Source organism: Acartia tonsa, chromosome 14, assembly GCF_053477335.1.
Source record: "Acartia tonsa isolate MP-2025a chromosome 14, ASM5347733v1, whole genome shotgun sequence".
In the NCBI taxonomy this organism is placed as follows: domain Eukaryota; kingdom Metazoa; phylum Arthropoda; class Copepoda; order Calanoida; family Acartiidae; genus Acartia; species Acartia tonsa.
In genome coordinates, this window is record NC_137273.1 from 14,244,505 (window position 1) to 14,269,616 (window position 25,112).

At 33.0% G+C, this 25,112-nt stretch overlaps 2 protein-coding genes across 3 annotated transcripts in view; both read left to right on the top strand.

Annotated features, from left to right (window-relative positions):
* The window catches only part of LOC145306517 (uncharacterized), a 195,048-nt gene that overhangs the window by 144,391 nt on the left and 25,545 nt on the right, over window positions 1–25,112 (top strand). The gene's annotated exons all lie outside the window — the stretch shown is intronic.
* LOC145306514 (uncharacterized) overlaps window positions 1–25,112 on the top strand; it is a 121,180-nt gene that overhangs the window by 92,247 nt on the left and 3,821 nt on the right. Inside the window, exons 14-42 of one of the 2 annotated variants that reach the window (XM_080148654.1) lie at window positions 264–370; window positions 857–904; window positions 1,514–1,590; window positions 2,186–2,254; window positions 2,516–2,649; window positions 2,969–3,048; window positions 3,623–3,773; window positions 4,301–4,345; window positions 4,727–4,774; window positions 6,098–6,171; window positions 6,687–6,803; window positions 7,678–7,819; window positions 9,141–9,265; window positions 10,273–10,415; window positions 11,030–11,109; window positions 11,493–11,581; window positions 12,177–12,240; window positions 13,581–13,681; window positions 14,100–14,217; window positions 14,749–14,873; window positions 15,198–15,244; window positions 15,647–15,776; window positions 16,577–16,634; window positions 17,209–17,301; window positions 18,826–18,909; window positions 20,287–20,357; window positions 20,706–20,828; window positions 22,301–22,354; window positions 23,783–23,812. In XM_080148654.1, the coding sequence (XP_080004780.1) occupies window positions 264–370; window positions 857–904; window positions 1,514–1,590; window positions 2,186–2,254; window positions 2,516–2,649; window positions 2,969–3,048; window positions 3,623–3,773; window positions 4,301–4,345; window positions 4,727–4,774; window positions 6,098–6,171; window positions 6,687–6,803; window positions 7,678–7,819; window positions 9,141–9,265; window positions 10,273–10,415; window positions 11,030–11,109; window positions 11,493–11,581; window positions 12,177–12,240; window positions 13,581–13,681; window positions 14,100–14,217; window positions 14,749–14,873; window positions 15,198–15,244; window positions 15,647–15,776; window positions 16,577–16,634; window positions 17,209–17,301; window positions 18,826–18,909; window positions 20,287–20,357; window positions 20,706–20,828; window positions 22,301–22,354; window positions 23,783–23,812 (2,627 nt within the window). Of the gene's footprint in view, window positions 1–263; window positions 371–856; window positions 905–1,513; window positions 1,591–2,185; window positions 2,255–2,515; window positions 2,650–2,968; window positions 3,049–3,622; window positions 3,774–4,300; window positions 4,346–4,726; window positions 4,775–6,097; window positions 6,172–6,686; window positions 6,804–7,677; window positions 7,820–9,140; window positions 9,266–10,272; window positions 10,416–11,029; window positions 11,110–11,492; window positions 11,582–12,176; window positions 12,241–13,580; window positions 13,682–14,099; window positions 14,218–14,748; window positions 14,874–15,197; window positions 15,245–15,646; window positions 15,777–16,576; window positions 16,635–17,208; window positions 17,302–18,823; window positions 18,910–20,286; window positions 20,358–20,705; window positions 20,829–22,300; window positions 22,355–23,782; window positions 23,813–25,112 lie in introns of both variants that reach the window. The other variant, XM_080148655.1, reaches the window with a different exon arrangement.

Consider the following 25,112-nt stretch of genomic DNA (forward strand, 5'->3'; position numbering starts at 1 on the left):
GATATTGTAATCCTTGTTTTGTATTATTCTCATATAAAAGTAACATGATAGGTTTGATACGATTCAATATAGTGAAGCTTCTTATGGGTCCAGGGAATCTCTCCTAAGAAAAATCCCACCCCCCCAAAAAACTATAAAAATATTTATTACACTCATTTTTATATAAAATTCAAACTAGCGGTAAGAGGCCTCTAGGGGCGTAACCGAAACTCGTAGAATAAAGAAAAACGTATTGTCTTTATAATTATCATTTCAATTTATAGGAAAATACATTTGAGAGTAATGCTAGTATAGATTCCAACACTGGCAAAGTTGTGAAACCCAAGAATAAGAAGAAACCCCCCGGCAAACCAGTGTTTACAACTCCTCTAGGAAACAAAAATGTTATTTTATCTAAACTTATTATTACTTTTACAGTTAATGGAATTTACTGCTATGTAAGATAGGCGTCAGTGTAGATTTCTTTATATCTTACTTACCCTTTACTCAGGAAGGAAGCGGACATTGGTTTGTTATTAAATAATTTCCCCTTCTGAAGATAAAATTTTTGGTGGAAAAGTCTGGACACTGGTAGTTTGTATAACCCAATCAACATTAATGAAAGCCCAGAGTGCTCAAACCAACAAATGAGAGAACGTATTTCTAAAACTTTGGGGACAAGTATAATATTCCAATGTTCCCTACCTCCCTGTCTTATACTGGCCTTAATATTTATTTATTGATTGGTTGATTGATTGATTAATATTTATTGATCAATAAGCCCTTTTCGTAAATGATAAAAAATAGAAGTTTTTTTCTGTAATAAAAGTTGTCGCAAATTAGGTATTAAATGACTGAATAATATATTTTTGTTTACAGTCAGAGACATTATTAATACAGATAGAAAAAAAGAATATTCAAACAGGTAAAAGTTAAGTTTATTTAAAATGGCAGGTGTCTCTTTTTTTCTTGAACTAAAGACTTTGATCATTTTTAATTGCTAACACTTTTCTTCTTCCTCCCCTTACACTTTTTGTTATGAACTTTTGAGGTTGTTGAATCTGTAAAAAGTAGCCTATAAAACGCAGGGAGGGAGTAGACATTGTACTCTAATTATACTGGTATTCAAAGTTTTCTAAACACATTTTCTCATTGGTTAGCTTTAAAACAATCGTTCCTTTATTAAATTGTAATTGGTTTGTGTCAAATTAATAGTGTCAAAACTTTTCAACCATTAATGTTAATGTACGTAAAGGGTGATTTTTTATCTATTGTCCTATCCCTTTAGATGCTACCTGATATGGTTCTCCTTTATAGTGAAGAATCTTTTAGGTCCAGGGAAAGTTTAATACTATTACAAGGCATTGTACCTCCACATTCCCAAGAGAAAATGCCTCTAGAGAAAAATTACCCTCCCTAAACAAAAAAAAAACGGAGCTATATGCTCGTTCCGCTGGTATCATAAGTCCTTTCTCTCCGCTGTTTTAGAGATCATAAGTGACAAATAAACAACCTATCTTTACTTTTTTTAAAGTGACCACGATTGTGAAAGAAGGAGTAGAAGCAGGGGCTGTGATTTTAAACCTGGTGAGAAAATCAGGACCGAAAAAGGTAAGACGACATTTATTAGCAGTGCTTGTCAATAGGCACCCGTTTGTGTGCTTCGGAAAATGTTTTGAAAAGAGGGATTGCCATATTTAACTCAGATTTAGACTTCCAGCTAATTTTTAAAATTGTAGAAGGTTGATTTCCTTGAGGCTTGAAGGCGGCTACCGAACCCTGATGTATCACATTCTTGTCCAAGAAACTTAAAATGGAATTTATTGAAGAAAATTCTTAGTTTAAAACAGTTTTATTGGATACCCATTAGTCCGAGAATTTATGAAAGTTTTCAAAAGTATGATTGCTCAAATCAATGAAAAGCTTATTCATGGTATAGATACTTACTTTGTTTTCAAAATAACTTTACTATTAATATCCGGTGTTATTAGAACTGGTTCTCGACCATTCTGAAAAATCATATATAGCATAAATACAATGTGATAAATAACTATTAAAAAAAATGTGAAAAACTGTGTAGAATATTAGCAGAATATTAACTATAAAGAATAGGACCCTGAATTCGCCTGTTATTGGTTATTTTTTATTAAGGACACACTAATAGAAAGGACCCTAAATTCGCCTCTTATTGGTTATTTATATTTAGGACTTGCTATTAGAAAGTACCTGATGTTTGCTTGGGGAATGGTGGAAACTGGATCCTATGTGAAAATAAGTAAGTTTTAAGATTTTCATTGGCACATTTACTGCAGTTGACTAGTACTTTTGTGATTTATAATGAATTATTAAATTCTGACTTTTGATGTTATAATAGCATTTGACTAGGTATATCATTTTCAAATCACAAAACCTGACTAATCTTTAATATACAAGCAATATAATACATGTTATATTATGTATTCTTATAGGGTAATAATTGCATTTGAATTTTAATAATTGCGGTTATTTTCAATTTTAATACAATATCCTTTTTTAGACGATCCATTTGATGAATGTGATATTAAAAACAAGTTTGGACAAGTAATCAATGTTTTTACAAAGTCTGGGCAGCATATGGTTCATTTTCAACGTTTAACTGAAGAAGCAGTTGTTGATAAATCTTTCCATAAGGTTTGTTTTCTATCAGAAAATTGATTCAGCTGTAACCAAAACCTATTTTAATTTTAGAGAAAAATCACAAAAGCTTTGTGTGATTTTTAGCTAACCTTGGGGGGGGGGGGGGAAGGTTAGGCTTACTAGCAATGATGCCCTTACACCTGCCTCCCAAATTTAACTTTAGATTTAGTTCTCTTGTTGGCTATAGGTACCTTTTTAAAGTCATTTATGTCTTTTGTAACAACGCCCTTTTGTTAATTGGCGGATATTTTGGCTATTTAACTAATATAGATACAAGAACTATAGATAATTAAAAGTAAGGTTATTATTTTAGCATGGAAATGAGCTGTTTAAAAAAACTGGGTGTGAAGTAGTTCTAGCTCAATGCATATCAAAAGCTTTCATAAAATTCAGGTTTGATTTCAGTAGACCAATACAATGTGTAATGTTCAATCCAAAGCTTTTATCATGATTTCCATTGAAACACTAATCCTATTTTCAAGTATATTGATTTTTACACAATACATGGCATTATGTAATTTTTATTGTAAATGTAAGGATGTGATTGTGCATCTAGAATTGCATCTATTTTGATATTTAAAAAATAATTATTTTTTAATTTGTCAACCAAATCTCCAATCTAAGGATTATTCTCTTTGTTATATTAATAAGTGTCATGGCAATTTTTTGGAGGATTTAGTCTCTTTGCAAATTTTTACTGATTTAGTCTCTACAATCTTAAAGATTTAACATTTTTACAAATATTTTTACTGATTTATTCTTTTTGCAATTTTTTAAAGGATTTGTCCTCCTAGTTAGTAATTTTTGAAGGAATTATTTTCTGCAATTTAAAAAGATTTAGCTTTTCTGCAATTTTTTTTTACTGATTTAGTTTCTTTAAAATTTTTCACATAATTTAGTCTCTTTAAAATTTTTCACTCAATTTAGGTAGCTTCTTTGCCAATTTTAATGGATTTTTATATTACAGGCCTCAGAATTCATTTGAGTTTAGAAATGGATACAAGAATGAAACAGAGCTTCAGCTTGAAGATCTTAAAATTCAAGAAAACCAGGAAAAGTTTTGGAGATTTCTGCATGATGACCAAGTTTTGAGTATTAGATATCCGACCAAATCTGAGGTGTGTTTTTTTCAGTCAGTCCGTCTAATAGAAGGCTGAAACTTCTTGTCAACATTCTCACCATTATGGAGTATAAATGATTATGAAACATCCATAGCAGTCTGACTGACCACTTTTTGGCAGCGTTTTGGCTATTTCTTTCGTGTTTTTGGTCCGATTTTTAAGTATTGTCATTCTAATTCACTATTTCTCCTTGGCAGAGGATTCTTTTAATGTAATCAAGATAATATATTCAGTAGGTTAGGTATTAAAATCTGTAAATTTTTAACTACCCAGGGAGGGAGGGGCCTTTGGGTTGTTTATTACACTAAACCCCAAAGTTTTATGATAACGTTTTCTTATTTGTTGGCTTAACAACTTCTGGGACTTTTACAGAATTTTAATTTGTTGGTTCATTTAGTTTTTGTCCTAACGTTTCAACCACGAATCTACAGAAAAGGTAATTTTGTAATCATCATTGTACATCAATTTATCGGTCATTGTCTTATCCCTGTAGTTCCATATTTTACCTAAACTTGTTTTTTCAGGAAAATCCAACATGTTATTGCAAACTTGCACATATAAATCATCAGGTTAGTTTAAGGAAAAAATTAATGTTATCATTTAAAAAAAAAAGATACTTTTTACCATTCACTCGGTCTAAACTAATCTAAAAACTGCATTTAAAAACTTGTGTTTTGCAGTGTCACTGTCTAATGCATGTATGTATAAGGTGAATTTTATGAGAATAGTTGTTTATCGCATCGTATTATAGACAGCTTTCCGCGTATATTAGAATGAAAAATTTTAATATTAAACCCGATTGGCTTTAATAATATGGGAAAATTGTCTGTAATAAGATGCTATACATGATTTTAAAGTACAGCTGAAAGCCGGTTCTAATCTAGCGGATATTAATCAGTGAGTTCTCCTGTTTCTAAGTCTCATAGAATTTTCATAATATTTATTTTTAGGACAGTTTAGACGCCGACATTTCCTTTGAAGATGACAAAATAACAGGGGTAATTGTTATAGATAGATAGATTTAGATATATTTATTCAATTCCTCTAGTTAAATATTATTATATAATAATAAAGTACATTAGGATTTAATAATGAATACAATTTACATGTACAGTAACAATATTATATATTAAAATATAACTAGGTAAGATTCATGGCACTACACTGTATCTTGGTACTTTGTAGCTTTACCCACGACTTGGTTCTGTTTTTCAGGTTGGGGATTGGGTGAAGGCAGAAGGACAAGACAGGCTGAAAGGCCAATATCTTTGAGTCTATAGTCATAATTTGTTATTTTTTATGTACGTGGGCTGAAAATATTGGCTGTTATTTGTTGGAAAGTGTTACTTGTTGTTTGTAGCCCTTGTACATTGTTACTATTGTCATTCATGTTTAAGTATGTTATACTTTTTGAATTTAGTAGCCTTTATTCCTGCCTTATCCCCCTTCGTCCTGAGAAATTGTTTTGTTTTTACAGAATTTAATTTCTTAGATAGAATCTCTATACATGTTATCACTGACCTAATCATTTCCTTAAAATTCAGATTTCTGATCTAGCTGTAATGCCTTACAACTGAAAGCAGAATCATTTGTTTTATTATCAGCTGTGATAAAAACTTTCATCAGATTGCCGAAATTGAAGCTTTTCTACAATTTATTTCAGTACGCCTATCCTTCCATAATTGGTTGTTCTGAGCGTTCTTTTAGTCATTTTAAGATTGTCCTATTGATTTCAAACTTTTTATGACGATTCTTGAAACAGTTTAGAATGCATAGAAACTCTACCAATCAGTGTTTCGGAGCCGGAGCCGGGAGCAGCAACATATTTGGTGGAGCTGGAGCCGGAGCCGTATTTTTCGTTAAAAACGGCTCCGGCTCCAGATTAGCTGAAAATGATTTTTTTAAAGTAATATTATAATTTGGCAACGGTCTATTTCCATATAATAAACTGAAAAACTATTGTTACTTAACAAATAGACACACATCCTTCTACTTTTATATAGCTTTAATCAAATAAAAGCAAAATATTTCATATTATTTATTTTATTTTATCAAATTCAATAATGAACAAAAATTGATATATTAATTTCAAGGTAGGAGTCGCATCAAAATTAAACGGCTCCGACACCCTGCTACCAATAATCCCTAACAAAAGTGTGTTGTGTATGTTTCTTTGGAAAATTTGTACGTGATGTAGATGTCTTATCACTATGATTTTTTAAATGACGATTCCAGGAAGTCCAACCGTTTGTTGATCTTCGCTATTATGGAGGTTTTCATCCATGTTTTATCAATAATAAAATTAGATTTTCTTTATTTAGTTCACCCTTGCTGGTTTCACAGTAGAGAAAAATAAATTTTACTACCTAACAGACAATGCCTCTACCTTACTGGGGTAAGTTAGTCCTGAAAACAATGGATTTATTATTACTTGGATCTTACACCAGATATTTATGTATTTCTATTTAAGTTAAATTTGTGATGAACTAACTGGCCAATGAATGACAGGGGAAATAGCAACCTAAATTGACGATAATTTTTACCCTGTCAAATTATTCACGTATATAATATTCTATATCCATTGATATAACTTAAACAGGGATGGCAAATCGAGTAAATGTTCAGAAATGTAATTTAATTTGGATCAAGCCTAACCATGCGGGGCTAACTTGTACCCAATATTATCTAACCTAACTACCTTAATTAAAGTCAGGAGCCGTGATTCAGCAAATTAATTAAAATTGAAATTGCTGACAAAATTAGATATTTTAGTTGCATAAAACTTGTTTTGTACTGTAATTAAAGGGAAATGGATAAGCAGGGGGAAAAGAAGAAAGATAGTTGTGGGAAATTTTGTGCTCGACTAGGAACTTTAAGGGAAACCGCCATTAATTGAATTCTTTAATTTAGGCTGAAATACAATTATCCAGAAGTATTTGAAGTGCCAAAGACAAAATTTAGACAAACTACAAAATTTTTAACAAAGAAAGAAAAGATACTCGATCCGTTTATTGTGATTCAAGTAAAGTAAGTTTTATGTTTATATTTATCCTCAAATAAAAAGATATATGTTTGTGCAGAAAGATCTTGGTAACCGCTGATTTTCCTTTTCAGAGAAGGTCTTAATAAATCCTTTTATATAAGTAAGACGAATGGTTAACGGACCCAACATGTAAAATCCTCAGAATGAAAAACTCAAGGCATCAAACTCCTATTATATAAAGTGGTGTTTTTTTTGTGTGTGTAGCTTATGATTTCGATTACTACTGAACCGATTGACTTCATTATTTTATGGAAGCTTCTTATAGGTCACTGGATGGTTTTAGGCTATTTGATTTTTATATATTAAGTTTGGCTTTAGGCTATTAGCTCCTAGATGCTAGAAGCGCAACCGCTAGTAAATTTTGGTAAATTTAAATATAATTTTTATAAGGCTTTCAAATAACCTTAAGGTTCATTAAAATTAAAGGCGTTATCATCGTAAAAATGTTTCCTTCTTTTTATTTGATTGTCTCATTTGTTGAGTTTTCTTTTTCAAATCAAAATTCAATAAAAGTCCCAAAGGTTTTTAAGCCAACGAATAAGAAAACGTTATCATAAGACTTTGGAGACAAGTGCCTTTCATGGATATTATCATCATTATAATTATAATTTTAATGATTGGAGTAATAAAGTCACACCTTTGTTTGCAAGTCCTAACTGTGCGATGTTTTGGTCCAAGGCATTTCCCTTACTCTAACTGTTTATGTCGCGCACCTAACACAGCAGCAGTAGGAACAATTTTAAACACGGTGTTTGGCCAACATTCGAACCTATCACCTTCCCGACAACAAGCAAATGTACTACGCACAAAAGTACACCATGGTCGCAGGTTTTTAAAACTTTTTTATGTTATTTTTAGGGATTGGAGTAATGATGAGGTTATCACCTTGAGAATCCTGTACAGACCAGAGAGTACTAACAAACCTCACGAGGAGACCAGACAGGAACATCTGTCCTGTCTCTATTTGTCTAGAGAAGATACTCTTATGGATGGTAATATTGTAAGTAGTCTTTCAATTCAGGGATCTAAAGGAATATGGCAATGGCCGATAATTAGATGTACAATACATTCCCAATGATGATACTCAAAATTACCTCTTCTGTAGATAAAAATTTATGGTTTAAACGTTTGAACACTTAACTTAATGAAGCAAACAATCCAAACAAGTCCCCAAAGTTGTTAAGCCAACGAATAAGAAAAGGTTATTATAAAACTTTGGGTGTTAGTGCAATAAACGGAGTGGGGACAAAACCGCGACAAACAAAACCGCGACAGGGACAAAACCGCGACATAACAAAACCGCGACAGTGACAAAACCGCGACAATAACAAAAATATAACTATGTAGGATTTTTTTGTAGAAATACATGGCCGCAGCGCTCGGCCCCCTGGCCTGCCTAGCCGCGGGCGCTCGGCCCCCTTGCCCATAACCTAACCTAACCTAAATATTGTAAAAAAAAAATTTAAAAATTTAAAAAAAATCTACCAACCACTTTTTGTAAAATCCACGAAATTCTAAACTATAAATAAGTTATGGCTGGTTTGGATAAGACCTAAAGTCGTTTCAATCCAAAGGGGGAATACCTGGATTTTACTAGTGATCATCTAACTAATATGTAAACATAGAGTACTGCAATTCTAGGCAAACTATTGATATATATCTATCCATTTCAGACTTTTATTTCTTATTTTATATAAGGAATTTTGAAAGATCGCCCATATCCCACCCGCCCTGTAGTGGGGATAAAATCAATTATAGAAGGGAGGACTTAAGGGAATTTTATTAATTGCCCAGCCGTATAGCTAATGAAGGAGCGGTCAACTTAGCCTGACCGTGATAAGAGCTATAAGTACGGCGGTCATGAGTTTCTGACCGGTCACAAACGGTCAAGATTACTCCTCCCTTCTAGAATTAATTTAGGTTAGGATTATTAGGATATTTGGAGATCCCAAAACAAGCAAATCTTTATTTTAGATCTATAGGCAAGAAGAACAGTGACATCCAGGTACGTGCCCTATGTACATTAAACATTCAAACATATAGGTTAGGTTATAGGAAAGGGGGCCTAGCGCCCGCGGCTAGGCAGGCCAGGGGGCCGAGCTCTGCGGCCATGACCTTCTAGCATTAAGATTTTTTTTATTATAGATTTTTTTTGCAATGTCGCGGTTTTGTCACTGTCGCGGTTTTGTCCCTGTCGCGGTTTTGTTATGTCGCGGTTTTGTCCCTGTCGCGGTTTTGTTTGTCGCGGTTTTGTCCCCACTCCCAATAAACAGCCCATTGTTCCCCCTCTCTCTCACTCTCTGCTAAATGATTGTATTTAGTTGGGACGCTACCTGGTGACCACCTGTACCCCAACAGTCGTTTACGGAACAGATGTGGAGGAGCTGGCATCCTGGTGTCACCTGGATCCACACAGGTTCTATACCAATCACAAGTATGACAAAAGGTAATTTTATGACCTTTTTTATTATTGAACCTACCATTTTTTTTCTATTAGTATCTAGTTTTCATTAATTTTTATTTTCTATAATTTTCCTGAAAGAGGTAGTTGCTCGAATGGCATTTAAAAAGTTTGATTTTAAGCATATCTCACAAGAATACCATCTAACATATATAATTTTGTATTACAATGCATAGTTATCAATAAGGCACCACCTAAATAGTTATTATGCTGTTTTTGTGAAAACAGGACAGCCATATAAGTTGCATTTACCCCAAAAACATGATTTTTAATTCTTTATATTTTTGAAACTACATGGTAGAAAATTTTAATTCTTTTAATTATATGTCCTATAGAAGTAGTTTAAACTATTGAACAGAAAAAATTATGCAGTTCACTAAATTCAAGTTTAAATGCACTTCGTGCAACTACCTACCCCTTTTGCATTCTTTTGATAAGTTTTACATATTTTTATATTATTTTCCAAAAATCATTATCACTTCAAACTTGGTCCTTGAGTTTAGGTTAGGTTAAGTTAACTTTAAGTAATTGTAAGGGCCTCTTAAGGTTAAGGATACCTATATAGTATATACACTCATTTCTTTAGAATTATTTCTTTCAAATTTATAGGGATCTTTAGACAATGGACGATTTATGATATACACCCGTAATTATAATAAACAAACATAATCCATTATTAGTTTGGACGCGGATAGTTTGTACCAACTAATCATGAATAAATAAAGGATTAAAAGTTTTTAAGGCAACATATGAGATAACGTGCTTATAAAAACATGGGTTTCAGTTTAATTTACAAGGAAGGGGACATTGGTCTTCAAATTACATTGGTATCCAAAACTAAATGACCAAGAACGTCCAATGGGGGTAAAGAGGTGATTTGTAACTGTTAAGTGATGTAATCCAGTCCATCATCATTGGGAGTGTACTTCAATTTATCGTCCATTGTCTTATCCCTTGATATCCCTGATATTTACCACTTTTCTTAATTTAAGTTCTGGTCTGAAGCCTATAAATGCATTAGAAGCAAGAAAACACAAAATCCGCCATATTGATGACGTCATGGTGAAGGCAAGGGAGGAAGGAACAGCTGATGCGGTCACACCTCTCAGAACTCTGGATATTTATAGCGGAGCAGGTACTTCATTTAGAATTGGTTCAGACTTTTTGAAGATCTTATTGGGAATGTAGTTAAACACACACACATTCATAACTTAAGCATAGAATTTGTGTCAAAAAAGTAAAAAAAATGGGGTGGGGTCATTTTTTAAAGGTTGGTTTCTCTTGTACCCTCCCCCAGAATAATTATACACCTTCCCATGACTTATATGAAGCTACACTGACAAGGAGAGCCGTATCGGTTCAGCAGTTAGCGAGTTCCTTCGGGACAGACAGAGAGACACACACAGATCCTGTTACTTTATTATAAGGGGTGTCATTTATTGTTAGTTTGACTTTCCCATGGCCTTTGATAGTCATTTGATAAATGATATATTTAGATACTATCCTTTATTATACTTACCTTAAAAAAGATTTTTAAAAAGACGATTCATGTAGTTATCAACAATGAATTATGCTTTCGCCACATACATTATGCACTTTTGCTAAATATATAGCTTATTATTGTTAAAAAAAAACAATTAAGCATACCTATCATTTATTCTTATGTTATTGCAAAAACATAGTCCAAGATTAAATATTTTATTCAAAATATGTAAAGTGACGTTTTTTATAACATCATTTATGTATTAGGTGGTTTGAGTACAGGATTAGAAGAATCCGGGGTGGCCAAAGTTCTGTGGGCAGTTGAAAATAACGAGATGGCGGCCCAGGCATGGTTACCAAATTATTTTTATTCAGAGTAACTACATAAACAAGCAACAAATTATTGTTGATCTACTGGCTGTCTGCCTTACAAGTTTTTGTAATATGGCCACAGATGTCTAAGCTTTTTTTGATTGGTTAAAATGAGAAAATGAGTGGTTATCAAAGGTTTTTTTTTAGGGGGGGGGGATAATTTAATATATTTTTTATAAATTTTTGGGATTGGTAGAATGAAGGGTTTCAAAGTTTGAGGGGGTAAACACCCCTTTAACCGCTCCCCCCTTGGACGTCTATATGAAAATTGTCTTTTTTGTTGTAATGTTGATATTTCACCAGAACATTTACATCCAATTACTATAGAATTTTGATTTTATTTTTATTTTTCCATAAGGCTTTCCAGAATAACCACAGTGAGGCCAAAGTGTTCACTAGATGCTGCAATGATATCCTAGAGGAACTTGTTATGGGCCTTACTTCCAGGTAGTAAATATATGAGGACAGTACCTAGGGAGCGGACATTTGGCTGTTTATTAAACTAGTCCCCAAAGTCTTAAAATAACGTTTTCTAAATAATTGGAGACTTTTGTTGACTTTTTGATTGGTTTGTTCATTTTGTTAATTATTTAAACGTCTGAACCACGCATTGTAATCTACAGAAGGGGTAATTTTATGATTGGGACTGTATATCAAATTATCGGCCATTGTCTTATCCCTTTAGGTCCCTGATGGGTTTATCTCGTAATGCAAGTATCTATTGCATTTAGGTTTAGAAACATCATAAAATGCTAAATAATACATATTGCTACAAAAGAAATAGAATAGACGTGGATATTATTGTCAATTCAGGTTGATAAACAATTAATATGCACATCATTTATTTAGTCAGTTCGTTTATCCAGTAGTAAGGGAGGGGATGGGGTAAAATGGGTAAAAGTTACGAGAACATGAAAATCTGATGTAGCATCCATGTAATAATGTACTTTCCCATTATTGCTTCCTGGCAACATGTATTATTAGGGTGCTACAATATTATTATTTGTGTAGAATTTGAAATTGATAGGATGATTCTATTAAGTGATGTTGCCGAGATGCCAGCCAGAGGGCAAGTTGACATGATTGTTGGTGGCCCTCCCTGCCAGGTAAAGATCATTATTCAAATGTATTGATAACTTGTAATTTTTGAAATCGTGAAAAATAGTGTTTTTTTGGTTTTCGGTATCTACCTTCATTAATAGCTAGATATCTAGATATCCTTGAACTATGAAGCTTTTTTTGCTAGGTAATGATCATTAATCAAACAAATGTATTACTTATCAGCAACTTAATTTTCAATTGAATGTTTCAAATCCTTTGTAAAATGAGGCTGTTTTTCTGTCTGCATCAGTAAAGCTTCTGAAATATCCTCTGGATAAAATACCCTAAATCCGCCAGTTATTAATAATTTATTTAAAACTTTTAGGTGCCTACTTTTTACCACCAAAAAAATTTACCTACTGTCAATAATACTGTTGAGAAAGGGAATGAAATTGATATTAAATATTTTTAAGTAAACAAGGATGACAACATCCATAAAAGCGAAGCATTGAAACGGTAGGACAAACGGACGTTATATGTGCCAGAACTGAATAATCAGAATATAAATGTATAAGAGTCGAAACAAAATTGTTAGTAAATTTGTTGAAAAACTGCTTGATACAGGATAATGTTTATGGACATACTTACATTTTAGGACTTGATTATATATTTGCTTCGCTTATAAAATTGTACTTGATTGTCCCAGGAATCAATATACCAAAAACCAGATCAATCGGATAATTAGATCACATAAAAATTTGTTGTTAAAAAAGTAGAATAATCAACATGTTTAAAATAGAAGTACGGACATTCTGGTAATGATTATATAGTTGCTACGCTTTCTAAATCGTGCCTAACTACTTCAGGAATCACCATGCAAAGTTTGAAATCAATAGGACAATTTTAACATGCCTAAATTAACGAAAAAAGCTATCTGTCTCGGACGGACGGATCTACCTTAATTATAGAAAAGCTTCACTTTTAAAAAACTTTATGAGTACCAATGAAAACAAAAAAAATGTTTGAATCCAAAACATATTCACAGGGGTGTATATTCTGCACAAGATTCTTTTTTTCACCTGCTCCAAAACTTTTTTTATTTTCTCCACCCCTAATTTTTTTCCCCCATTGAGGGGGAGGGGGAATGGAAAAATATATCAAGAACTCAATATTTTATTCATTTTATCCACCCTCCCACATTTTTTATTTTTCACCAAGGAGGGGGGGGGGAATGGAAAAAATGTTTTCAGTTCTCTTAATTTTTACATTTTTTCCCCCAAACCACATATTCTTTATCCCCCCCCCCCCCCTTAAGCAGGGTCAATTATGCAGAATATACACACCCCTGCATATTCAGTATCTCATTCTAGTATTTTTTAAACCAATTACACTTCTTTTATTGTAGGGGTTCAGTAAATTAAATCACGCCAGGGACATGGAGCCTTCAAAGCTGAAAAATAATCAAGTTTACAACTTTCTTGGTTATGTTGATTATTACAGGCCAAGGTAAAGAATATTTATTTGTCGCATCGCGTTATAAACAGCTTCCCGCGGATATAAAAAAGGTACAAATGAACCAAATTGAAGTACCAAATTTGTTAGCCTGGAGATTAACTTGTGTTAATACTATGATTGTATTTTTTCATTTGTAGAAAACTGGATATAACACGATACGATACATGATTTTTCAGTATGGCTTAGAACCGTATCTGATCCAACGAATAATAATCGGTCTCGAAGCCATACTGGAAAAATTAGTACCAAAGATACCGTACAAGTTTTAAACATTTAAGGAGGGGTTACATAGGGAGGACCCTCCCTTCCCTTCCCATTTATTTAATGTCAAAAAAATTAGGAGATGGGGGTTGTTAAGTTTTTTAAAGTCACTCTGAGGTAAAGTATAAATGTTAAAAATTATTTTTAGGTTTGTTTTGATGGAGAACGTGAAGAACTTTGTGTATGAAGGTCGTCATGAATATTTCAACACGATGATAGCTACCCTTGTTTATATGGGGTATCAAGTCAATGCTGGCATTTTACAGGTAGATAATTAGCTGTAAAAACTTTTCAATTAATAATTTTTAACCTATCGATGGGGTGTTTTTATCTATCATCTTTGGAGATGTTCATCAACTATCCCTAAACTTTTTTAGTAGTCAATAATTCAAGTTTTTTTGCTTAGTTTAAAGGGTAAATTTTTAAAGGTAATCAAAAGATTCATTGATAACTTTGAATGTGGTTTCATGAATACCAAGAATATTCCTAATGCCTTGACTAGTTGCTTTGTCCTTAGCCCTTAGTGTAGGGTAAGGGAGGTAATAAGGAGAAGCCTAAAACCACCCTAAGATACTTCCCTGAAAATTTCACCAATATGGTTATCCTGTAAAGGGTAGCTTCTCATAGGTCCTGGGACGGTTTTTGACTATTTTGAGGTACAAACACCCTCCCAACAGAAACCACCCCTAGAAAAAAATGTCAAAACTACAATTAAATTCCAGTGGCCTCTAGAGGCGTAACTGCTAGCATTTTAACACTTCAATAACACTCTTTTTACTTTTTACATTGTTTCCTAGGCCGGACAGTACATGATAGCCCAATGGCGTCGGCGGTTTTTCCTACTGGCCGCTGCTCCCGGTGAAAAGCTGCCTCTGTTTCCGGAACCAGTTTCTGTTTTTCCCGCTCCAATTTACATTGACATAGGAAATTATACATAGCAGCAAAATATTTTTAAAGTACTAGCTTTTCTATAATTAGGGTAGGTGCGTACGTACGGATTACGTACGTCTGTTAGTAACGGATAGCTCTAAGCTTTAATTTTGGTACGTTACAGTTACTATACTATCGATTTCAAACTTTGCTAGCTTAAATCTAAGATCTAAAACGCAAAACAAACTAGGTAGCAACTTAACCATTTAACAAGATAAAAATGTTGGGGACTCGGGCCTTTTTTCTGGCGACGTTCCAGAGGCTTGTGTTACGGTATGATTACTGATTTGCTGTTTTATGTAATAATGCTGAAAACAGATAAGTACAAGCACAAAACTCTCCTCACCACCAACAAAAATCCAGGTGAGAAATTAGATTTGTATCATGATTTCCTTGGCTGTCATCTTAGGTAGATAGCTAAATAATTTTGTTAGATTGACAAGTTGTATAAGAAAAGTATGTAGTAGGGAGAGAGAAAGGGCTTAGGTATATCAAACACTCTAATTATATTATTATTATATTTATATTATAATTATATACACATATGCTTACAATTAGGTAAATTTTTGAGATTTTTCTCCCAAAATGTGGGTTTTTTAAGACCCATACCTTGCCAAAATTGTTTCCTTCCCCGGACCCCCTAATTAAGATTTTGTACCCCTTCACCAACCCACTCCCCCAAAAAGCAGCTTGGACATCCTTGCTAAATTGCATTTCTTTTCTACCATTGAACAGAATCGTCCTTATTCAATATTTATTTCTAAGGTGCTCCACGCCGAATGTTGACAACCTGGGATGTTATTGGAGATCTACCCCCCATTGAATCCAGCAACAAAGAGGATGAAATGGATTACCGAGTTGATCTGGAGTTGCCAATGTCAAAACTTTATTTTAGGTAAAATATTTTAGTTAGGTACTTTTTATTAATGCTATTTGCTTTGCCCCTACCACCCAAGTTCTCTTTAGGGTAGGGATTAGCAAAACAAATAGCATAAAACCAACTCAAGGCCAAATTAAAATCAAAAATAAAATACCTAGCCTAAAACCACCTCAGCGATCCTTATGAAAATTTTTGTGGATAATCTCTATAACCTATACTAATTATGATTATTAATGTTTGACTGAACGTTTGGCCGTTTTTCATCGATTTTTTTAGGTTGAAAAGACGTTAACGGATTAGCCCCACCGTGGGGTAAAGGTCGGTAATTTTTTTGAGTCCAATTATGACAAACTTTTACAAGTCCACTGTCCTCACATAACGTCCTTTTAGGACTTGGTAGTCTTTTCCGTAAGCTTTTCAATGGTCTTGGTTTCATTTGAAAATATTAATATTTTCCACCTTTTTTTTTAAATAACCGAAAAAATTACCGGTTTAGCCCCGCCTCACCCTAAGCACTTATGCAAAGAAGAACCAAATTGGTTCAGTGCAGTGGTCTGCGAAATATTTTAATACAGACAGACAGACTGACATCCTATTACTTTTACAAGGAAGAATAAAATTAGATTTGTAAGGTAATTTAAAGCCATTAGCTTTTTTTACATTTCATAATTTATATTGTTGTTTAATACACCCCCCCCCCCCCCCCCCACCCAATCATATTAACATTTTTACCACAACCTTTTCATAAAAAAAAGCTTATTACACCATTAAATTGTAAGTGTTTTTGTTAAATGTAAAATTTTGTTCTTGTTTAGAAATGAAGGTGACAAGTTGTACGATCATGTCTGCTCTTCTATTGGCGATAAAAATCAGGTGGGACACCTGTCTTAACATACCATTTATTTTACATTTTTGTAAAAGGTCATAATAATTATCAGGAATCTAAAGGGATAAGACAATTGCAGATACATTGAAGTACATTCCCAATGATGATACGCTAAATTATCCCCTTCATTAGTGGTTGAAACGTTTGAACACCCAACTTGATAAACTAATCATTCAAAATTTACTTAAGTCCCCAAAGTTGTTAAGACAACGAGTAAGAAAAACATATTTTAAAACTTTAGGGTTTAATTTAAACAGCATCTCTCTCTCTCTAACTTCAAACATAGTTTTTTTACATTTTGTACTATAAATTTTTACAATGGTTCCACATTTTTTTGGAATTGCCCGAGAGACCTTGAAAACAGTGGTCACCAAAAAGGTAGATTGGTGTTACAATGATTTATCAGTGTGCTTTCGAATTTTTTTGGTAGTTAGTTCTGTGTTTAATTTGTGATGAAAGGTTGATGGTGCGAAAGGGGAGGGGGGTATGAAGTTCGGATATTGTTTGAATTGGGTTAAAATTAAGTTTATTTATCTTTCATTGACCTAACCTTGATTTTAGATGCGATTGGATCATTTGCCGAGCCGTCCCGGGTCAGACTGGAGAGATCTGCCAAATATTGATGTTCAACTCAAGAATGAAAAGAATGAAAAGGTGAGAATATTTATTTATCGCATCTTAAGTTACTTAATATTTTGGTCGGGGTCAAAGAAGATAAAGTATAGAATAGAATCCAGGTAGAAGATTCTGCCTTGCTAGCCTGAAGTAAAATTGGAACTTTTGAAAGACCAAAACGGCTATAAGGCTGTTAGTAAATAACATGATTTCAGTAATTATTCAGAAAAAATATTCAAAATAAATTCCTTTTGCAATAGTTTACTAAAAGCCATGTACCCAAGAATCCATCTTCCTCTTCCCTATTCACAATGGATTAAAAATGAATTTAATGTGCATATTAAGCCTTAAAAAATTTAATTATGTAAATTTTACAAAAAAAATATTGGTCCCAGTATTTATATTATAAAACTAGGTTGCGCTCTTATGTTTGTTTTTAAACAGCTGATTTTTACATGATAGCAACTACATCCATACATTAACTTGTGGAAGGGGGGGATGGGGGAGGAAGGGGCTGTACCCATTTAGCTGACCCTTTAAAATTACAAATGTGGTCAATTGTACTTACCAAAATTAAAACAAGCGTATGTACTAGTGACAACTAGTCATTGTGATTTGTACTTTAGCATTATTGTCTTTACTGCGCAAGACAAAGATTCCTTCAAATTTCCCAGAAATATTTAGGGTTTTCATTTCTATTCCTCCTTATTCTATGGTCGGGGTTGGCAAAAATCGGGATTTTGGTAAGAAAAATCCGCGGACAAGCAAAAGTCCGGATTTTATTGGTTTAATCCGGGAAAAGCTTGTATTTAGCTATGAGAGAGGCATTAATGAGCTGAGAAGACTTCTTGGTAGTACAGATACTATACATTTCTATTGAATGAATGAACGTTAGTTTAAAATTTAGGATTGCCTCTTAAATTATAAAATTAACTTATTGACATTAATGTTAAATTATAAAGTCAAAGCTAAAAGTCTTGTTAGTTTCTGAATTCTTATTCTATGTTTTATAGATTAATTTTGTAGCATATCTAATCAAAGAAAAATGTATCTGTTAATTTTATAATTTAAGAGGCAAGCCTTCATTTTTTACTAACGTTCATTCATTCAAAAGAATCGTAGAATATCTGTACTACCAAGAAATCCCCTCAGCTCACTATTGCCTCTTTCAAACCTAAATACATTTTTAAAATAAAAATGATGCTTTCTAAAATTAGGTCTTTTTTGTTGTAAATTCTAATGTTTTATTGATGTGTGTACGTACAGGCATTTTAAGAAAAAATAAGAAGTTTCTTCAGAAAAAGTAGTAATTTAGTGCCTTTTTGGAGTCGAAAAAAGCATTTTTTTTTTCAAGGTGGAATTTTGTTATGGATTTTTGTTGGTGGTTAAAACCGGAAAAAAAACATGGTTTTAACAGCCCTTGACTTTTCCTGCCAACCCTGATTTTGGTTGGTTCAAACTATCAGTGTGCAATCTTTTCCGCCAATATTTTTATTCTACAAAATGGATAATTACGGAAAATACATCAACTTTTTTATTGTTATTTTTAAAGATTTATTTTAGCTCATTCGGATAAAATATGAAACATATTTGACCAAGAACGGATATCTTGTGGAAGGTGTTTGTCCTTGTATAGCCGATCCTAAGGTATGTCTTTTTGTAGTAGCAAAGCTACTCTTTAAGTAACCTCATGTCGGAGATGGTCATAAATGATGTTAGTACTATCATCAAATCACATTTCGAGCTAGTTTTAAAAGTGAAGCTTTTCTATAATCTGGTGAGTCTGAATTGTCCTATCTATTTCAAACTTTTCATGAGGATTTCTGTAACAGTTAGGTTAGATTTATATTGCGTAGCAACTCTAAAATCATTACCAGAAAGTCCGTCAGTCCATTTGAAACATGCTGATTTTTAACTTTTGTGTTTATGATTTTTTATGATATAAATGGCCCATTGATCTAATTTTTAGTAGCGAAGCTACTCTAAAATTCACAATGTCCGTCCGTCTGTCCGTCCGTCTGTCCGTCCGTAATTAATGAATTGGGGGAAACGTGATTTTCTCGGCTCCTATAAAAGATAGAGAGCTGAAATTTGTTGACAACATTCCCATCATTAAGGAGCACAATTAACTATAAGACATCAATGGCGGTCAGACTGCTTTTTAGCAGGTTTAAGGCTATTTTTATATTTTCTAAATTTTCCCCATATCTTTGGTGTTTATGGTCCGATTTTCAAAATTTTTTCAGTTAAAGATATGAAAAATAATTTCCCGTCATTTGAAGAAACAACAATGACAGTCAGACTGCCTTTTTCCAGGTTTTTGGCTATTTTTATATTTTTCACATTTTTCCCCATATCTTTGGTGTTTATGGTATGATTTTCGAAATTTTTTCAGTTAAAGATATCAAAATTAAATTTCCTGTCATTTGAAGAAAGAAAACAATGACAGTGAGACTGCTATTTTGCAGGTTTTTGGCTATTTTTATATTTTTCACATTTTTACCTATATCTTTGGTGTTTATGGTCCAATTTTAAAAAATTTTCAGTTAAAGATATTGAAATTAATTTCTGGCGTTTTAAGAAAAGAAACAATGGCGGCCAAACTGCCTTTTAGTAGGTTTTTGGCTATTTTTATATGTTTGACATATTTCCCCATATCTTTGGTATTTTTGGTCCAATTTTAAAACTTTTTTGCATTAACAGTTTCAAAATATTTTTTTCCAATTGTTATGTGCATCTAGTTTGTAATTTACTTTAACCGTCTTCATCATACAAAATAAAACAAGGTTTCGTGTTTATTTTTTCCAATAAATCTATTCTTGATTTTAATAAATACACTTTAAATCTACTTTAACGAATTCCCATCCACAATTTTTGTGCTTCGCTACTTATGGATGTTGTCATCCTTGTTCAAGTAATGATTCCTAGGACAAGTTTTCAGCTTATCATGAGAGTACAATTGTCTGGTTTTCTTTAATTCTTCTTTGTCAATTATGAATGTTGTCATTCTTATTTTTTTTATAGGGTTGTACAAGTCGCAGTGCAAGGAAGGAAACATTTATTCCATTTTTTCTGGTTCATACAGCTCATAAAAGGTACAGTTTACTATACTTGTGGCTGGCGTCGAGGGGATATTCCCCATCCCCCTGAAATTGTTTCTTGTCTTGAAATAAAGAAAATGTGTAAATTGCGGGGAGTTTTTTTTGGGAGAGGGGGGGGGCGGGGGAGGAGGGTTGATTTACTTCCTACCCTCGCAAAAAAATTTACCTTTCCAGGTTCATTACTAAGCTTCCCAGAAAATTTTTGTATAACAAAATACGTATTAATAAACTCTTTTGAAATCACTTTTAAGCATGAATACCTATTAATTTATCCTTATTGTCTTATCTCTTAAGGTCCCTGATATCACGATATATCAATCAATATACTTTCTATTTTTATAGGAGGTTTAAAAACTGGGAGGGTTTGTGCGGCCGAGTTCCTTGGGATGGACATTTCCCAACCACCCTGACGAACCCGTCATTGTTTAGTAAACAAGGCACAGTCGTTCATCCAGACCAGAACAGGTTAGAATAATCGATATATTATTACTTGGATGTTGCACCAGATTTTCATGTGATGCTTAAGAAATCCTCGCAGCTGGCTATTAACGATACCCCCCATCCACCCCCTTTATCCCATCCCCTCCCCTCCTACAGGATGAATGAACTGACCAATTAATGAGGTCATATTAACAAGCTAAATTGACGACAGATTTTTCCATGTAAATGTATCCACATATATCTTATATGCATTGTTATAAGCTTTTATCATGCGGTCTTAACATGCAAAGATGCAATGAAAGGTGTATATAAACAAACATGAATTAAAAACAAAGAAATTAGGTACCTAGTCAACAAAAAAAGAAAGGAGAGGTAGATTTGATTTATCCATATACTGAATGATGCCTGACTGTCTATCAGTCCATCAGTCAGTCAGCCCATCTGAAATTACCTCAGTACAGCCATTTGATGGAATAGATTTCGCTAACAACCGGTTTTGTACAGTACATATTTTATATTTTTGTCTTTACTCGAGTTTTACGAATATTAAAAAATGTATATGCTAAAATGTATTTAAGTTGTTGTGTGTCTTATACTTTTTGAAATTATGTACATTCTCGGTGTACAGGTTATCTGTCATTGATTTCTAATAAGATATAGTCTAGTTTGGCTTCGAAATTAATTAATATCTGCTGGATTAGAACCGGTTCTCAGCCATACTGAAAAATATGTTTAGCATCGTAATACAGAATATTTTCCGACGCCAGGCTACAATTAAATCAAGATAAAAGTAAGTGCCGAGCTCTGGGACCTATGCATGGTGAAATTAGACATAAAACGATAATGATTCCAGGTAAAACCAAAATATTTCAACGGGATCTTTTTGAGAAAATTAGAATTGAAAATTTCAAGTAAAGTTTTTACCCCCTAGGAGTTGACGCACAATCATGACAAGAAAGCAAATATTATTTATTTAAAATTTTGAACAAGTTTGCTTTTATAAAGTTCTTCATAAAATCGCTTCTGAAGGGAGTTAATTAATGGCCATTTTTATCAGTTGCTTTGCTAAGGTCACGGTAATTCAGCCTTAAATAAATCATATATAGAGAGGTTTTATGAAAGACTTCATAAAAGCAAAGTTGTTAAAAATTTTAAATAAATAATCTTTGCTTTTCTTGTCATGATTATACGGCAACTCCTAGGGGGTGAAAATTGAACCTGAAATTTTCAAATATAATTTTCTTAAAAAGATCCCGCTGAAATATTTTGGTTTTACCTGGAATCATCATGGTTTTATGTCTAATTTCACCATACATAGGTCCCAGAGCTCGGCACTTACTTTTGTCTTGATTCAATTGTAGCCTGGCGTGTTCCACGAATATTGAAATAAAAGTAATGCCAGTTTTGTAAGTCTAGGCCTTCGGACCATCAGGGCTAACAACAAAGCCGGTTATGTGGAAAGCTGTTATGATACGATAATAATAATTATGTTTCAGGATTTGCAGTGTCAGGGAAATGGCTCGTTCCCAGGGATTCAAGGATACATTTAGGTACCCAAAGTTTTAAACCCACTTTATCATATTTGTTGACCCAAAACTTGGGTACTTAAATTTAATTTTGATTGGTTGGTTAAAAAATGGTAATTGTCTAAACCTTACCACCAATAATTTTAGTCTACAGGAGGTGTAATCATATTTTATTATCATTAGAGATGTATATCAAACTATTGTCCATTGTCTTATCTCTTAAGATCACTGCGCATCATAACATCTAGATGATCAATCTATCTATTGGACCATGAACATTGAACAATCTGACTACAAATTTTGTACTAAAGTGCAGATATTTTCATTTCAGCCTCTTGTAAAGTCAGCTATAAATAAACTAGTTGAATTTCATAGAAAGAACTTTGCTTGAGAATGTTATAGCGTCAAATAAAGAGAGGGGTAGGTTTCTGGTAGAATCCGTAAAGGTGTGTGTTTTAAGGCTTAAAAATAGTAGTACAACGATAATATTCACTAAATATGTGTATTTCTTATTGAAAAGAACCATAGACAAAAAAAAAATTTTTTAAGTTAACATAATTTTTTAAAATTTTTATCGTTCTACTACGTTTTTAACTTATAACACATAACCTTTACGGATTTTACCAGAAACCTACCCCTCTCTTTGTCGCTTGGATTATTTAATTTATATTTGATCATCATGACTAAATATAAACCAAAATTTTTTTCTGCTGGAAATTCCTTTTAAAGAACGTATCCTAACTTTTGTTATTTATTTAACCCATTCGTGACGATTAAACGGGGTTCAACAAAATAGATTTTTTAAATAATTACTCAACAGAATTCAACAAGTAAGATGTCAAATTAAAGATCGTACTATTTTTGTTCATAATGGCAATTTTCTTCTTTTTTTGTTGCTTTTTAGTACCTCAAAACCAATTTAATATTTTTTTTAACTTAAACTACTTCAAAAATAAGAGGTTTACAAAAACGATTCTATATCTAAATTCGACGGATCATTTTACATACACTACTTACTAAAAACCTAGCTATTATTTTAAAAATCACTAAAAGTTCAAATTTTTTTTTTCAACGGGTTTCAACAAAATAGATATTTTCAATAATTACTCAACAGAATTCAAAAAGTAAGGTATCAAATTAAAGATTTTACTAATTTTATTCATAATTGCAATTTTCTTTTTTTGTTGCGCTTTAGTACCTTAAAACCAACTTATTTTTTTAAAAACTTAAATTACTTCAAAAATAGGAGGTCTACAAAAAAAAAACGTTTGAATATCTAAATTCTATGGATCATTCTACATCTACTAAGAACACCGACTAGCCATTTTTTAAAAATCACAAAAGTTAGGACACCTTCTTTTGACGTTTTGTTTATTATTATGAAGGGACCGTCGGATTTTAATTGATTTCGGAGCCTTCCTGGAAAGTATAATACTGTTTTTTTTTATTTAGATTTGTTGGAAACGCGAAAGATAAATACAGGTAAGAGATGCTGTAGTCTAATTTACAGTGAGGGACGAGATATTGGTCTCTCAATTACACTGGTACCCAAAGTTTTAAAACTACTTGATCTTATTATTTGGCTCAGAAAATTTGGGTACTTTTACTGAATTTTGGTTGGTTCCTTTAAAACTATTTTGGTCCAGAGTTTTAACCAATAATTTTAATCTAAAGAAAGGCTAATTTTGTATATGATCATTGGGGAATATGTATACCAATTTATCAACTATTGTCTTATCCCTTGAAAAAAAGGAGAGGGATTCTTTTTTTCTTATGGCAAACCTTTTCTGAGGGGCCCTTACCTATATCTCCTAACCTAACCTGAGCTGGATCTTTAAATCATTTCAATGGTGCGCCAAATTAAAACACAAATGCAAAACAAGGGGAATTCCTAGCTTGACTTGCCACTTTGAAGGGAACCGCCTACAGTCGTCATAGAAAATTCTGGAATGGTCCCTTTCGTAACATCGCCCCATAAGGGGTGATTCGTCGTATTTTTAAAATGGCTTTTCACATAGGTTATTTTAGGTTAGGTTATATTTGGTTAGGTGATTGCCCCACAGGGTTAGAGCCCCCCGCAGGGGCTAGAAATAGGAGAAAAGCTACTGTGAAAAATATGAAGAATCGCCCCATAAGGTGCGATGTTACGAAAGGGACTATACCCGAAAATTCAACCTTGAAAAATAGGAATAGGGCCAAATGAGTTTTTTTCAATCTGTTGTTTTGATGATGCTTTCCCTCAATATACCTTTTCGAGCACTAATCCCCTTCCCTTATTTATAACTTATTCTAAACTAGCGGCTTCGTAATTTAAAAAAAAATTAAGTACTACTGTTGCTTCCAGTAGTTTTATGTGAACTAACTTCCCCATAAACAAAAAAAAATAGGAGGGGGGGTTTAGTTTTTGGGGGGATTAGATGTCCAACCCCCCAATAAAATAGCTTAAAACCACCACAGGACCAATAGGTATATACCCTGAAGATCAGAATCCGATAGGTTCAGTTTTTACAGAGATCTTTAGTGACGGACAGACAGACAGATGGACAAACACCAAGCTACTTTGTATTATTACTACTTCGGCCTCTAGGGGCTTTGCCCTAAGAGGTGATAAAAATTTTTTTTGGCGAAATACGTAAAAGGACCAAAGAAATCTTTTACAAAAAAAAAACAAAAAAAAAAACAAGGAAATCCCCTATAAAAAAATGGGGGGATTTTTTGTTTTTGGGGAGGTTGGGGGTGTCCCACCCCCCAAGAAATAGCCTAAAACCACCACAGGACCAGT